The sequence below is a fragment of the Saimiri boliviensis genome, chromosome X (assembly GCF_048565385.1).
Source record: "Saimiri boliviensis isolate mSaiBol1 chromosome X, mSaiBol1.pri, whole genome shotgun sequence".
NCBI classification, from domain to species: Eukaryota; Metazoa; Chordata; class Mammalia; order Primates; family Cebidae; genus Saimiri; species Saimiri boliviensis.
This window is the reverse complement of record NC_133470.1, coordinates 28,638,577-28,654,108: the sequence shown is the minus strand read 5'-3', so window position 1 is coordinate 28,654,108 and position 15,532 is coordinate 28,638,577. Positions and strand designations below refer to the sequence as shown.

The 15,532-nt window shown below is 34.9% G+C and overlaps 1 protein-coding gene across 11 annotated transcripts in view; it reads left to right on the top strand.

Moving 5' to 3' along the window:
* Window positions 1-15,532, top strand: part of DMD (dystrophin) — a 2,654,855-nt gene that overhangs the window by 2,005,714 nt on the left and 633,609 nt on the right. For all 11 annotated transcript variants that reach the window (XM_074391460.1, XM_074391464.1, XM_074391461.1 and 8 more), the window contains one exon: window positions 14,558-14,675. In XM_074391460.1, coding sequence (XP_074247561.1) covers window positions 14,558-14,675 — 118 coding nt within the window. The remainder of the gene's footprint in view (window positions 1-14,557; window positions 14,676-15,532) is intronic.

The window sequence follows — 15,532 nt, the reverse complement described above, 5'->3', positions numbered from 1 at the left end:
GGAATTGGAAAGTATGTCTGAAATCCTCCCCATAGAATATGCCCCTTCCTTTAAAAACTGTCATACTGCAAGTTCCAATTGAGTTAAAGGCCATTTTACTCCTATAGGGAAATAGATTCTATTGTAATTTTGACATTCCCCAATAACAGTCTGTTCTTTGTTTACTGACGAGAGCTTTCATATCATAAAAATGGCATTGTTTGGCAGAGAAACAGAATCATTGTTTTGTTATAGAAACTTTACTCTTACAACAGCAAAAATAAATAGCTCATCTCTTAAGCTCCTGATCAATGTCTAACACCTCCTACCCCCAGCAACACTTCACTGCAAGTATATTAACACTCTATAATAGCAACTCCACTCACCTACCAAGAAATGATCTTCACAAATGATTTACAGCTAAACCAGAGCTTAAACACATAGCACCCAATCAAGGGCAGATTTTTATCTTTTCCCCAGTCATATGAGTTCTGAGAAGAAATAGATTAATGATCTCTGAGACAACTGCTGAGAAAATTTACAAAGTATATTGTTTATTCTAAGGAATGAGACCTAGTTGTTAAGCACTTTTTTCCCTTATATGTACATCCAAAGGTAACCATTACACCATCTTGATGCAAATTTAGTATGTGGATTTATTCATACCTCTCTTCTCCATTTGGATATTGTCTTGTCTGTGTGAGTGCACACAGGTACATGCACGCATACACACATGCACTCTTGTTTCACACTTATTTGTAAAACTCACAAAGATCTCCAAACCATTAATATATCATTGTTCAACATGAACACATGGTTGTTCACTCTCCATATGTATCTTCACTTTGTAGCACTCAGAATTTGGCAAAATCAGCAGGCTGAAACCTCATGGATTAAATATATTCTATATAACATATGTCTTAATTGCTGTTACTGTAAAGAAACCTGGACTAGCCAGATTTGACTAATTTCTACCTAAGGTATTCGAATTCTTATAAATGGATTCATTGCTTTAATCACACGAGTGGTTTATATGAATGTAATTATCTTCACTTTCTAGCTGAATAAACTGAGCCTGATTCTATTCCTGTATAGGAAACATGAATTGAACAGCTGTTCCAATTATTTTGATAATTCAAATCTTCACATCTACCAGTGGAAGACAGCAGAAGAGGGTTAGGGGGCTTGAATTATTCTGATTGACTGTACACATGAGTGTAATCGCCTCTAGATAATCACTCATTTCTTCACTTCCCATCTACAGGTAGTATCAGTAAACAGTAACATCTTTTTCTTTGCCTCAGTTTATTGATGGCTGCAGTTAGAAAGAAAAAGCAAGGTTTTGTTTCAGTGCTTAAATGAGTAACATCTCCAAAATATTTTGAAAATGTAAAAAGGTTGAATACATTTTTAACAAATGTTTTGTTTGCTTTGACTTTTGATTTTTGAACAGATTAGTACAATACTCCTATACTCCTTCCCTAGAAATAGGAGTACTATCTGAAGACTTATTTCCTAAACAAAAATATCAGGTCTAATGCATTAGTAGGTATTGAGGGCATTGAAAAGTTATATTCACAAAATGTGACATCATAACATATATTAATAATTCTTATCACAGATAATCCTTTATTATCAGTGTTGTATTTCTGGAGAGATTCCAATTGCTTCTCATATTCCAAAAGTCTCTGTTTATCCTTTACAGTAGGAATGTAAGAATTTAACAAAACATTATGAATGTTTACCTTTTTTCTAAACTAAAACTGCAATCCCTATTTACCCTTATATAATAAAATATAATACTACAAGTGGAATCAGCAAAATGTTTAATAATTTTCTGGGACAGTTTTTACAAGCAATGGGGTTGAATTTATGTTAGTTAAGTGCAGTGGAGCTATTATATTATCCTTAAATAAAAAGATGCATGAAGTTAAATTAGAAATGTTTTACATGTGTTCATGATGGGACATTTAATCAGAGGGGATCCATGAGGCTTTTCTTGGGTTACTGCAATTTAATTTTCCATTTCTTTCTTGGAAAGGACATTGGATACAGTTCTAGGAGGTTGATATTTCTAACATGCCACTTTTATTGTGGCATTCTTCTGCACTCCAACCTCCGACGATTTCCCATTGCCTTCAACATGATGTCCTTATTTGGTCATCTAGTGTTTAGAGCCCTCACATTCTGGCCCCAGCTTCCCTTCTCAACTTGATCACAGGCATCATAATTCTGCTAACTGCACAGCTGCCCTTCCCACTCTTTCTCAACCACTCTGCTGTGTTCTGATTTCTACACTTTGGTTTTAAAGCCACTCCTTTTCCTGAAAATCCTTCTCCCATTAGGTCATTATTAATTGAGTTCATCCTCTAAGTTACGGTTCACGTTCCTGTTCCTCTACGGCACCTTTCCTGAACATGGTCCCAGATAAATCCTATCTCTCAGAATCCCATTAGCATAGAATATGTGGTCTATAGACTATTACATTTGTCATTTACATATTGTCTTCTATTATTGGGCTATCACATGTGTGAGCATGCGTGGGCTGGCCTGAAGGTCATCTTCCCAATGGCATTGCAAGTTCATCACAAGTTCACTGACTTCATTAGAGAGGCTCTTTTATATCATCCATGAGGCACATTCCCTGCTGTGATGTACTATGCATAGAATTATTTCAATAAATATTTTCTATCTACGTGATCAATGCTTAATTACCTGTCAACTCTATCCTCTTGTGTCTGAGATTTCTAGAGTATTTGGACAGTATCTTCAGAATGCAAAATTAGGAGGAGTATGTACCAGGCAAACTATTACAAATAATGCCCTCAAATACTTACATTTCATTATTCATGTCTTGTAATTTATCTTCTGCTTTAGTATTTTAGTTCACTTATGATTCAATTTGCTGTCTATGTTTCTATGAATAGGGAGGGCTTCCAAAATGATGTTATTCTAGATAGAACAACAAATCAACACTGAAAAAATTGAGGAGTAATAATCCCCAAATATGTACACAAATATCTCATTTTATTGGGCTTCACTTTATTGCATTTTGCAGATACTTCACTTTTTATAAATTGAAGGCTGCATGGAGCAAGTCTGTCAGCACAATGTTTCCAACAGCATGTGCTTGCTTTATTTCTGTGTCACATTTTGATAATTCACTCAATATTTCAAACATTTTTATTGTTGTTATATTTGTTATGATCGATGATCAGTGACCTTTGATGTTACTATTGTAGTTTTGGGATGTCATGAACCACACTCATATGAGATGGCGAACTTGGTGGGGTGCAGTGGCTCACACCTGTAATCCTCACACTTTGGGAGACCAGGGCAGGAGGATCGTGTTAGCCTAGGCATTTCAGACCAGCCTGGGAAACAAAGTGAGATACTGTTTTTAAAATATATATAGAGAAAAATTAGCTGAGCATGGTGGCACATGGCTTTGGGAAGCCCTGCCAGCTGCATGGGAGGCTGACACAGGAGGATCACTTGAGTCCAGGAGGACAAGGAGGCAGTGAGCCATGTTCACTCCACTTCACTCCAGCCAGAATGACAGAGAAATATCCTGTCTGAAAAAAAAAAAAAGACAAACATTTTTTTCAACTTTAATTTTAAATTCCGGGAGTACATGTGTAGGTTTATTACCTGGATATATTACATGATGCTGAGGTTTTGAGTACAAATGATCCTGTCACCCAGGTACTGAGCATAGTAACCAACAGTTAGTTTTTTAATCCTTGTTTTCCTCCCTCCCCACTCCAGTAGTCCTCAGTTTCTATTGTAGCTATCATTATGTCCCTGAGAATCCAATGTTTAGCACCACATGAGGGCATATTGTATTTGGTATTCTGTTTCTGCATTAATTCTCTTAGAATAATGGCCTCCAGCTGCATCCATGTTGCTGCAAAGGACATGATTTTCATTTTTATGACTGCATAATATTCCATATTGTATATGCACCATATTTTCTTTCTCCAGTCCACCATTGATGAGCACCTAGATTGATTTCCTAGATTGATTTACCTTTGCTACTGTGAATAGTGCTGAAATGATAATGAGAATACATGTGTCTTTTTAGTAGAGCAATTTGTTTTCTTTGGGCTATATACCCAGTAATGGGATCACTAGGTTAAACAATAGTTGTGTTTTAAGTTCTTTGAGGAAACTTCAAACTGTTTCACACTGGCTGAACTAATTTGCATTCCCATGAACAGTGTATCAGTGTTCCCTTTTCTCCACAGCCTCAGCAGCATCTGTCATTTTTATTTTTGACTTGTTAATAATAGCTAGTATGAATAGTATGAGGTGGTATCTCGTTATGGTTTTGATTTGCATTTCTCTGATGATGAGTGATGTGGAGCACTTTTTCTTTTATTTTTTTAATTGCATTTTAGGTTTTGGGGTACATGTGAAGAACATGCAAGATTGTTGCATAGGTACACACATGGCAGTGTGGTTTGCTGCCTTCCTTCCCCTCACCTGTATCTGTCATTTCTCCCCATGCTATCTCTTCCCACCTCCCCACCCCCCATCCCTCCCCCATTTCCCCCCAACGGACCCCGGTGTGTAGGTGTAGCACTTTTTCATATGTTTGTTGGCCACTTGTAAGTCTTCTTTGGAGGAGTATCTGTTTATGTCTTTTGCCCATTTTTTGATGGAGTTATTTGATTTTTACTTGTTGAATTGTTTAAGAATCCTATAGATTCTGATTATTAGACCTTTGTCAGATGCATAGTTTGCAAATATATCCTCTCATTCTGTAGACTGTCTGTTTACTCTGTTGACAGATTCTTTCACTGTGCAGAACTCTTAGTTTAATTATATTGCACTTATCAATTTTTGGTTTTGTTATAATTGCTTTTGAGGACTTAGTTATAAATTCTTTCCCAAGTCCAATGTCCAGAATGTTATTTTCTAGGCTTTCTTATAGGATTCTTATAATGTGAGATGTAACATTTAAACCTTTAATCCATCTTGACTTAATATTTGTATATGGTGTAAGGAGGGGATCCAGTTGCATTCTTCTGCATATGCTAGCCAGCTATCCCAGCATCATGTCTTGAATAAAGTCTTTTTCCATTACTTATTTTTGTAAGATGGCAAACTTAATCCATTAACGTTTTGTGTGTTCTGACTACTCGACTGATCAGTCATTTCCTCATCTCTCTTCCTCTCTTTGGGCTTCCCTATTCCCTGAGACACAACAATATTGAAATTATGCCAATTAGAAACCCTACAATGTCCTCTAAGTGTTCAAGGGAAAGAAAGAGTCACGTGTGTTTATCACTTTAAATCAAAAGTTAGAAAGGATTAACCTTGGTGAGGAAGGCATGTCAAAAGCCAAGATAGGCTGAGAGCTAGACCTCTTGTGCCAGTTGTCCAAGTTGTGAATGCATAGTAAACATTCTTTAAGAAAATTAGAAGTGCTACTCTCTTGAACACGGGAATGATAAGAAAGTATAACAGCCTTATTGCTTATATGGAGAATGTCTTAGTGGTCTGGATAGAGGATCAAAACTGTTACACCATTATCTTAAGCAAAAGACTCTGAAGCAAGGACTGCAATTCTGTGAATGCTGAGATCAGTGAGGAAGCTGCAGAAGAGAAGTTGGAAGCTAGCAGAGGTATGTTTATGAGGCTTAAGGAATAAGCCCTCTCTATAACATAAAAGTGCAAGGTAGAGCAAAAAGTGCTGATGGAGAAGCTGCAGCAAACTATCCAGATCAAGCTAACATCTAAGTTCATAAAGGTGGCAATACTAAACAACAGATTTTCAATGTAGACAAGACAGCCTTCTACTGGAAACGGAAACAATCTAGGAGTTCCATAGCTAGAGAGAAGTCAATGCCTGGCTTCAAAAGTTCAAAAGACAGGCTTTGAAAGTTCAAAAGGCAGGCTGACTCTCTTGTGAGGGGCTAATGTAACTGGTGGCTTTCAACTGAAGCCAATGCTCATTTACCATTCCAAAAATCCTAGGGCCCTTAAGATTCTACTCTGCTTATGCTCTATAAATCAAACAACAAAGCGTAGATGACTGCACATCTCTTACAGCATGGTTTGATGAATATTTTAAGCCCTCTGTTGAGACCTACTTCTGAAAAAAAAAAGATGTCTTTCAAAATATTACTGCTCTTTGACAATGTCCCTGGTCACCCATGAGCCCTAGGAAGATGTCCAAAGAGACTGATTTTATTTTCTGGCCTGCTAATACAACATCCATTCTGCAGTCCTTGGATCAAGAAGTCACTTCAACTTTCAAGTCTTATTATTTAAAACATACATTATTTCATAAAGATATCACTGCTGTATGTGCTGAGTTCACTGATGGATCTGGATAAAGTAAACTGAAAACAGAAAGTACTCACCATTCCAGATGCCATTAAGAAAATTTGTTATTGAGGGGAGGAGGTCAAAATATCAACATTATCAGGAGTTTGGAAGTAGTTGATGCCAGCCCTCATCAATGACTGTGAGTGTCCAAGACCAGTAGAAATCACTGCAGATGTGGTAGAAATAGCATGAGAACCAGAATGAGAAGTGGAGATTGAAGTTATGACTGAATGGTTGTATTCTCAACTTAAAACTTCAGTGGATCCAGAGTTGCTACTAATGGATGAATAAAGGAAGTGGTTCCATGAGATGGACTGTACTCTTGGTGCTGATACTGTGAACATTGTTGAAATGACAACAAATAATTTACAACATTCCATAGACTTAGTTGATAAAGTGGCATCAGGGTTTCAGAAGATTGACTCAAATTTTGAAAGAAGTTTTATTGTGAGTAAAATGCTATCAAACAGTATCACATGCTACAAAGAAATCATTGGTTACAAAGAAGAGCAAATCGATGCAGCAAACTTCATTGTTGCTTTATTTTAAGAAATTGCCACAGCCACTCCAACCTTTAGCAACCACCACCCTGATCAATCAGCAGCCATGGTCATTGAGCCAAGAGCCTGTACCAGCAAAAAGATTATGACTCCCTGAAGGGTCAGATGATTGTTATACCATTTTTAAGCAGTAAAGTATTTTTTTTAATTAAGGTATGTACATTTTTTAGATACAATGCTATTGCACACTTGACAGATGACGGTAAAGTGTAAACATAACATTTAATGCACTGGGGAACCAAAGCCATTCGTTTGCCTTGCTTTATTGTGATATTTACTTTATTGCAGCAGTCTGGAACCAAACCCACAATATTTCTGAGGCAGTCCTGTATATAGTTTCATGTCTCTTTTTGTTCTAAAATGTATGTAGGAGAAAAAATTCTATCACTTATGTTACTGGGTCATAATATCAAAAGCCTGCAAATCTGATGCATATGATAAAAACTGGTCTTAAACCTATCCCAATTATCTTTTGTTAATATGCCAAATTTATAGAACAATAGAGTTTCAAGAATTGTGAACAATGTAGAATAACTAATAGATCTAATGTTGAACAGCTAAAATTATCAGTGCCCTTTGTATCAGTTTGGAAAGGTATTTGCAAATCATTATCAACAAATTATAGCATAAAATTCTTTTTTTCTTTTTGACATTGAAATTATATTTCAAGATCTGCAATTAGATCACATTATTTACTTACTGGATTATGAAAGTGAAAGGTGTTTTCACTTTTGGATGTTAAAGGTTTTATTAAATGACAAGTAAATCAATCCCACAAGTTTTGTGTGGTAGGATAGCTTGGAAAGGGCCATTTTAATCTTTTTTTTCAACAAAGGGAAGTAATTTATTTAAAAAATAACACAGTAATAGTAGATTAATGTAATACCATTTCAAGGAAATCACCAAATTTGGCAGGTTTAAGAATTTTGGGTTTTTTTTGTTGTTTTCTTTCTTTTTTCTTTTTTTTTTTCTTTGAGCTTACAATGCTCTTATTTTATTATTTTTTATATTTTTAATTTAAAAAAAAAATTACGTTCTGGGGTACATGTGCAGACCATGCAGGTTTGTTCCATAGGTATACACGTGCCATGGTGGTTTGCTGCACCCATCAACCTGTCATCCAATGCATTAGGTATTTGTCCTATGCTCTCCCTTCCCTTGCCCTCACCCCTCGACAGGCCCCAGTGTGTGATGTTCCCCTCCCCATGTCTAGGTGTTCTCATTGTTCAACTCCCACTTAGGAATGAGAACATGCGGTGTTAGGCTTAAGAGATTTTTAAACTCGCCAAAATAACAACAAATTGAAACATTACTACAAAAAAAGAGAAATAAATATCACAGACTGTCTTACTGTTTCTTGAGTTTGGATAGCTAATAATTTCTTAAACAGCTATTATATTTTTCATTTCTAAAGTTAGCCAAATGATCAGTGATTTTTACAATACTGATAAACAATGCTTAGAAAAGGAACATGTGTTGTACGAATTTCCACACATTTCTGATGCGAATTACTTGTTTCTTTTTTGTTTTATTTGTATATTTTTTTATTTTAAATTTTGTGAGTACATAGTAGGTTTATATATTTGGTACATGAGATGTTTTGATAAAGGCGTGCAATGTGTAGTAAGCACATCATGTAAAATGAAATATTCAACCCTTCAAGCATTTATTATTTATGTTCAAATCAATTATACTCTTTTAGTTACTTTAAATGTACAATTAAATCATTATTGACTATAGTCCCCCTGTTGTGCTATCAAATACTAAGCCTTATTCATTCTTTCTAATTAATTTTTTGTATCCATTAACTATTCCCACCCCACCCCTACCTTCCCACTACCCTTCCTGTCCTCTACTCTTTATGTCCATGAGTTCAGTTGTTTTGAATTTTAGCTTCCACAAATAAGTGAGAACATGCAATGTTTGTTTTTGTGTCCGACTGATTTTGCTTAACATAATGACCTCCATTTCCAACAATGCTGTTGCAGATGACAGAATCTCATTCTTTTTTGTAGCTGAATAGTACTCCACTGTACATAGGTACCACATTTTCTTTGTCCATTCATCTATTGATGGACACTTAGGTTCTTCAATAGAAGATTTCAAAATGCAGTAACAAGAGTCCTCAGTCAGTTAAGATCCAATAATAGAAGTCCTGCATAGTCTCAGGGCCACCACATGGGTATGAGGAGCAATGGTATTTAAAACTATTTTGTATAATTTAGATAAAGAAAAGCTGAAGATTAATTAAGCTTGATTCCTTCAGAAGATGGTCCTTGACCTTTACATTTCATGTGATATCTCTGCCGTATGCTCTGATAACTCTCCCTGTTTCCCCTTCCATAATACCTCAGGTTATTGTAATTGCTTTTTTATTGCCTGTCATCGTTACTAGTTTGTTTTCTTTTTGAGAACGGGAATTATTTTCTCCTTCACTGCTACAGCCTGTGCACCTAGCTCAATTAGTGACACAACAGAAGCACTTAAAATATTGCTGAAACCCAATTTGGGAGATATTCTACAAAATACCTGGCCTCTGTTGGTCAAAACTATAAGTGTTATAAAGTTCAAAGAAAGGCAATAACTATTTCAAATTAAAAGAGGCTGAAGACATATGACAACTGAAAGTAATGCATGATCCTGGAACAGACCAGAAAATAAAAATAGACCTATAAATGTCATTAATGGGGTAATTGTCATACTCTGAATATAGAGTATGGATAAGATTGTGATCGAAAGCCATGTTAAATTTCCTGACATTGAAATTGAGCTCAAGTTATTTAAGAGAATGTCTTTGCTATTAAGAAATAAAACCTTGCCGGGCAAGGTGGCTCAAGCCTGTAATCCCAGCACTTTGGGAGGCCGAGGCGGGTGAATCACGAGGTCAAGAGATCGAAACCATCCTGGTCAACATGGTGAAACCCCGTCTCTACTAAAAATACTAAAAATTAGCTGGGCATGGCAGCACATGCCTGTAATCCCAGCTACTCAGGAGGCTGAGGCAGGAGAATTGCTTGAATCCAGGAGGCGGAGGCTGTGGTGAGCTGAGGTCGCGCCATTGCACTCCAGCCTGGGTAACAAGAGCAAAACTCCGCCTCAATAAATAAATAAATAAATAAATAAATAAATAAATATAAAACCTTAAGTATTTAAAGGTAAAGGGACATGATATATGTAAATTATTCTCAAATGATTCAGAAAAATTATTTATATATATATAATATTAGATATATAGGTATATATCTATACACACACAGAATAATAAAATGATAAATGTTTAAAAATAATGTGGCAAAATGTTGACAAATGGTGAATCTGGGTAAGGGGTACCCAGGAGTTCTTTATCTTGCAAATATTCTGCAAGTTTGAAGTTATATAAAGTAAAATGCATTTTAAAAAGTATTTGTTCAGTGAATAAAGAACAAAAAAGGATGATTGTAGTCAGAAGATGTTTATGAAGTTGGTTATGAAGATTGTTAAGAAATTATCAATGAAGGTACTGAAAGAACATTCAGAAAAGAAGTAGGGAAGGTTGGTCAAGTAGGAAAATATCCAAACCAGTATAAAATGTAAATGGGAAGTGAGGAAGTAAGTGGAAGACAATAAGGATGTTTTTTTATTTGGCCACCCTATTTGGAGAGGCAGCTGAATGCAAGAACAGAAGCGAAAATGAAGGTGTTCAGTGAGATGGTTGAAAGCTAGACAAATTACTAGCATCCTCACCAGCAAAACTCTTTCAGTTACTAGCAAGGCTACAATTTAGTACCTCCCTGACTTCCATGCTTATTTTTTTCAACACATAAAATGGTTCTATAAACCCTTTTACCTCTGAGTTCTTAATATTAATTTTTTAAGTTGTAAATAAAATAGCATCAGTTCTACCTTGTTACATTTCAGCTTAATTCATGTTTATTTACTGAAATTGCAACTTTTGAAAATCATCATTGGCATTTATGCTGTGTAGATTGTTGATTTTAAAGAAAAATTTAAAAATATGACAAGTATGATTTTTAAAGTATTTTCTTAGACATACAAGTACTAAGTGTTTTTTATTTGAGTATTATTTAGGTGGAATTCCATCTTAATGAATACAATAACAAATTTTAATTTCGTCTTAAAGCCTAAAATGCCCTAGTTATAATATGCATGGTTTCACTGTTTAACTTCCTATTTCATAGAGTTGCCATTTATAACCACTTCATTCAACTCTGGGGGGACTTATTAAGATTAAAGACTTCTGATTCACTTTGTGTTTGAATTTTTTTTTTCTTCCATCTTTGCTCAGCTAGTGGAATCTATGATGAATTCTCATCTCCCAGGGGTAAGCTGTTTTTAGTAAAGCCCAGTAGCTGACTTATGACTCATTAGAAATAGAATTGATTCCTTCCTTTTCCTGTGTTTTGTTTCTTCTAGAATGATAGAATCCATGTAGACATGATCAATTATCATGCTTAGGTACTGGTAAGCATGTAACAATTTTAGTTTAGTTCACTTATTTGTGTAACCAATATCTGGGATCATATTAAAGAAATAAATAAGCAAAATTAGCATTCTACTTGTTTAGTATGACTAACGCTAGGTTGAGGAAAAAGAAAAGGACCAGAGGTCATAAGAGAATGAAGATAATACTAGGAACAGCATGTTTGAGAGAGTAACATCTGGTAAAAGTAGCAGATTGGGGGCAGAGAACAGAATTTTGTAGATGGATATTTTGGAGTCAAGTAGTTTAAGTAATGATCAGATCTAAGGTATTTTATCATGTGTCGGTGACTCGAAGGAATAGAGATGAAAGTCACTTTAAGAAGTTCTGGAATTATAAAACTAAGTTGTGAAGTCAAAGAAATTATAGTAGCAAATAATAGAATACACTTAAAAGAAAACCAAATTAAAAGAAAGACAATAGTTACTCTCACCGTATACTTGTGTTATTTTATTGGCAAGAAATTATTTTAACCACTGTTTTTATATCTTAATGAAGAAATACTGAAGCGTATGCTATATTAAATCCCTTTCTTTATTTCTAGAAAGGGAATCAAAGGAGAAAATTCCCATTCTGCTATACTAAAAAACCACCAAGTAAAGAGCCTATTAGTGCATGATAAATCCCATAGCAATATACATTATTATTTTACAGCTTCTTTTTTGAAATGAATGTTTGTATGTGTTGACCAAAGAGTGGGATAAAAAGTTGAAATTTCATTTTGAAATATTTTATAAATGCATAGTTGTATTGCAGTTGTGAATCTCCTTAGATTTTTAAGGAGGCTGCTTCAAAGGATGTCATTAATAATCTTCTCAGGTGCTTACAAAGCATGTGTCTGTCAGCAGAATTAGGGAATCACCCAACTAGAGAACAGGTTTCACAATACCCTGAGACCTATTTTGTTCATTAGAGAGGAAAATGGCTTGTTTTGAGTCTAAGTTGACATGCTTGGTAATTTCAGCAGTAAAAGCTGTTCATTGTGGTCAGGTTTAATTTAGAGCCTGTTAACATTCAGATTAAATTTGATCAAATTACTTTTACAGCATACTTCTTAAATGAACTTTGAAATCCTAAAAGAAGGAAAAAAGTATAGCAAATATTGAGGAATGTATCTAAAACTGATAAGCAAAAAAATCTGGCTAATTAGGGTGAATTAATATTAAATCAAAGAAGAACAGCCCGATAAAGATAATCTTTGTTATATAAAAATTTTAAGTATCGAAAAGCACAGTTTTTCATTTAAATTCCAGACTATACTGAATATATTTGTCCACTGCCACATGCAAAGTGCCTAGTGCTTAGAAATATTAAAATGAATGGATGAGTAAATGAATTTATGTATTTTACTAGCTCTGTGTATTTAAAGTTCTTTGTTAACTTTGAGGTGAAAATTTGACTTCATCTGAGGTTTCTGAGTAAGTCCATTTTAAAAATTCTATTGAACATATTCAGACATTTTAGAGTAAGCAATTCCAAAGCAACCTTTCAGCTTCCCATGTCGCAGATGACCAGAGTTTCACATTCTAGCACTGGAAAACAGCTTATTTCATAAAATCTATATGCTACTATATGGTTCCTGCTTTAAAATTTGTTCAGTACTCTCCTACTAACTTATGCCACTTACTTCAATAGCTGTCCATATTTCACTCTTTTGTATAAAGAAACCATAAAAGTTAGAAACCTGAAAATTGGATTTTTCTTCTGAGCAATCACATCCTACAAATGTGGAAAATGTGTAAAAAGTTAGTCCCTCCAATTTTTCAATATGGAGAGGAGAAAGTGCTTAAAGTAGATGTACAATGTTTGGATAAGTTACTTATATTATATTAATATTACCAAAAGCAATTGAGTTTAAATCACAAAGCCTGTTTCCCTACCTCTTTACAAAAGAAACACTACAGAACAATCAAAATTTGGCCTTTCCCAAACAAAAAATCATTAGAAAATCAGCAGGAGTCAAAGGACATGATAGATAACTGAGTTTTATAAGTTTCCTGTACATTACTATCTACAACTTTCGTCTCTTCACCTTCTTTGGCCTCGTGGTAGAACATCATATTTAAAATTATACAAACTTGCTGGTTTGTTTACTAGTATGGTTATTATAAGAGAAAAATGAGAAAATGTGATAAAACATCTGTCACGTATTGCTTATAAATGAACAGTAAATATTTTTATTTTCCCCAATTAAAATAAAATTTACTGAATTTTAGAACCAGAACTAGTCAGATGCTTTTTTTTTTTTTTTTTTTTCATAAATTTCTTCATGACTGTCTTAGAGGTTTTGGTTCTTAAATGTGGAGAGTGGAGACCAAGATGACAGAGATAATAGATAGACACTGAAGAAAGGGAAGAATTTCTTAATGATCTTACATTATCACCTATAAATTAAAAATTGTTGGTTTTATTCTATTTATATTTTTATTTAAAATAGTGCTATATTAAAATCATTTATAACACAGGAAAAAATGAATACTAACATCTAATCCGATGCTTTCCAAACTTGCCTAAATCATAAAAGTTAATTAGATAATTTATTTAAAATGCAAGATTCCCAGCTGTTTCCATTACAAATTCATTAGCTCTGGAGTGAGGCAAAAAGGTTTCGTGATTCTTATGGATAGGCAGCTTAGGAGAAAGGCTGATTACCTCATCTACTTCACCTTTTCGTTTTACAGATGAGGAATCTCAGGTACAATGAAGTTAAATAAGTAATATCTCTTCAATCAGTTCCGTGTTCTTTCTGCTTTTAAAATAAATATACCTTAATTTTCACATCAGACAGAATGATATTATAAGTATAAATGGCTTTCTGTCTTTTAAATACATTGTCATCATTCAGAATAACATTTCTTACTCAAGGCACTCATGCAGTGGTTTAAGTAATACCAAGTACTCTGGAATGACTCCATCTGAGCCTTTAAAGAAGAAAATCTTTTTTAAGTACAACAATTGTACTTTAAATAAAGAAAATATTCTTTATTTAAAGGCTCAGATGAAAGATTTTCATCTGAAATATTTTTGGTATCTAAGAATGAAGCATATTTCCTGTTAAATTTTTATAAGCCCTCACACAGTAACACCTTTTTTATTTCTAAAAGTGTTTTGGCTGGTTTTATCATTGTACTTTACTTTGTATTATGAGAAAGGAATACACAATGCTGAAGAACCCCGCACTAAGCGATATTTGTTCTTACAGGCAACACTGCAGGATTTGGAACAGAGACGCCCCCAATTGGAAGAACTCATTACTGCTGCCCAAAATTTGAAAAACAAGACCAGCAATCAAGAGGCTAGAACAATCATTACGGATCGAAGTAAGTTTTTTTTTAACAAGCATGGGACACTCAAAGCAAGATGCATGACAAGATTCAATAACAACTTAAGTTCCTATACCCCTTCACATTTATAAAAATAATGTGAAATAATTGCAAATGGTAACAATTGTACTGAGATTTTCACTCCGTAGTGTGTTATCTTTTAATAACCAAATGTAATTCCATTGAATAGGAGAAATCCATTTTTTAATCACTTCAGGGCTTATGTAGTTGCAAAGCATGGAGTGGTGGGTGTGGTGACCACAGTGTGGCAGAACATTTGTACTTTAGTTGTCATCTATCAGGGTTGGCATCCATGAAGATGCCAGTTTCTCCCTCATATCCTTGGTTGTTGGTCCTAGCAGGCAGTGGCTTCCTCCTGGGGCATCTTTCATTCCCATCTGCAGCGACTTTCAGATCTGGATATCTTTCTGCCACTTTGATGCCCCCATCATGTAATATCAAAAATCACTGTACTGTACCTTATGCCATACTAGGGTGGGCAGGAACTTTGGTAAGACCCATCTGAATAGACTCTGTGCATACTCTTTTCTTCTGACCTATATTCCTATGCATTTAATGGGCAGAGTGATTAGCAGTGATTGTGCGTTGTGTCAGTAGGTTTCCATGGGATCAGGAAGAGGAATAGAGGAAGGAGTAGGGGAAATTCACCATCCAATTTCCCTCAGAGATTCTCCTCAGAAGTAAGGTCCAGGTCAGCTCTGCTTTCAAATTCTCTCAGATCTCTCTGGGTTTCCTCACTTCTCTCCACCTTCCTTCCCTCCAGGGACATACACATTGATAGCAAATTTTCGAGCTTTCCCCACAATATGCCCTCATTTCCCTTCCCACAACTA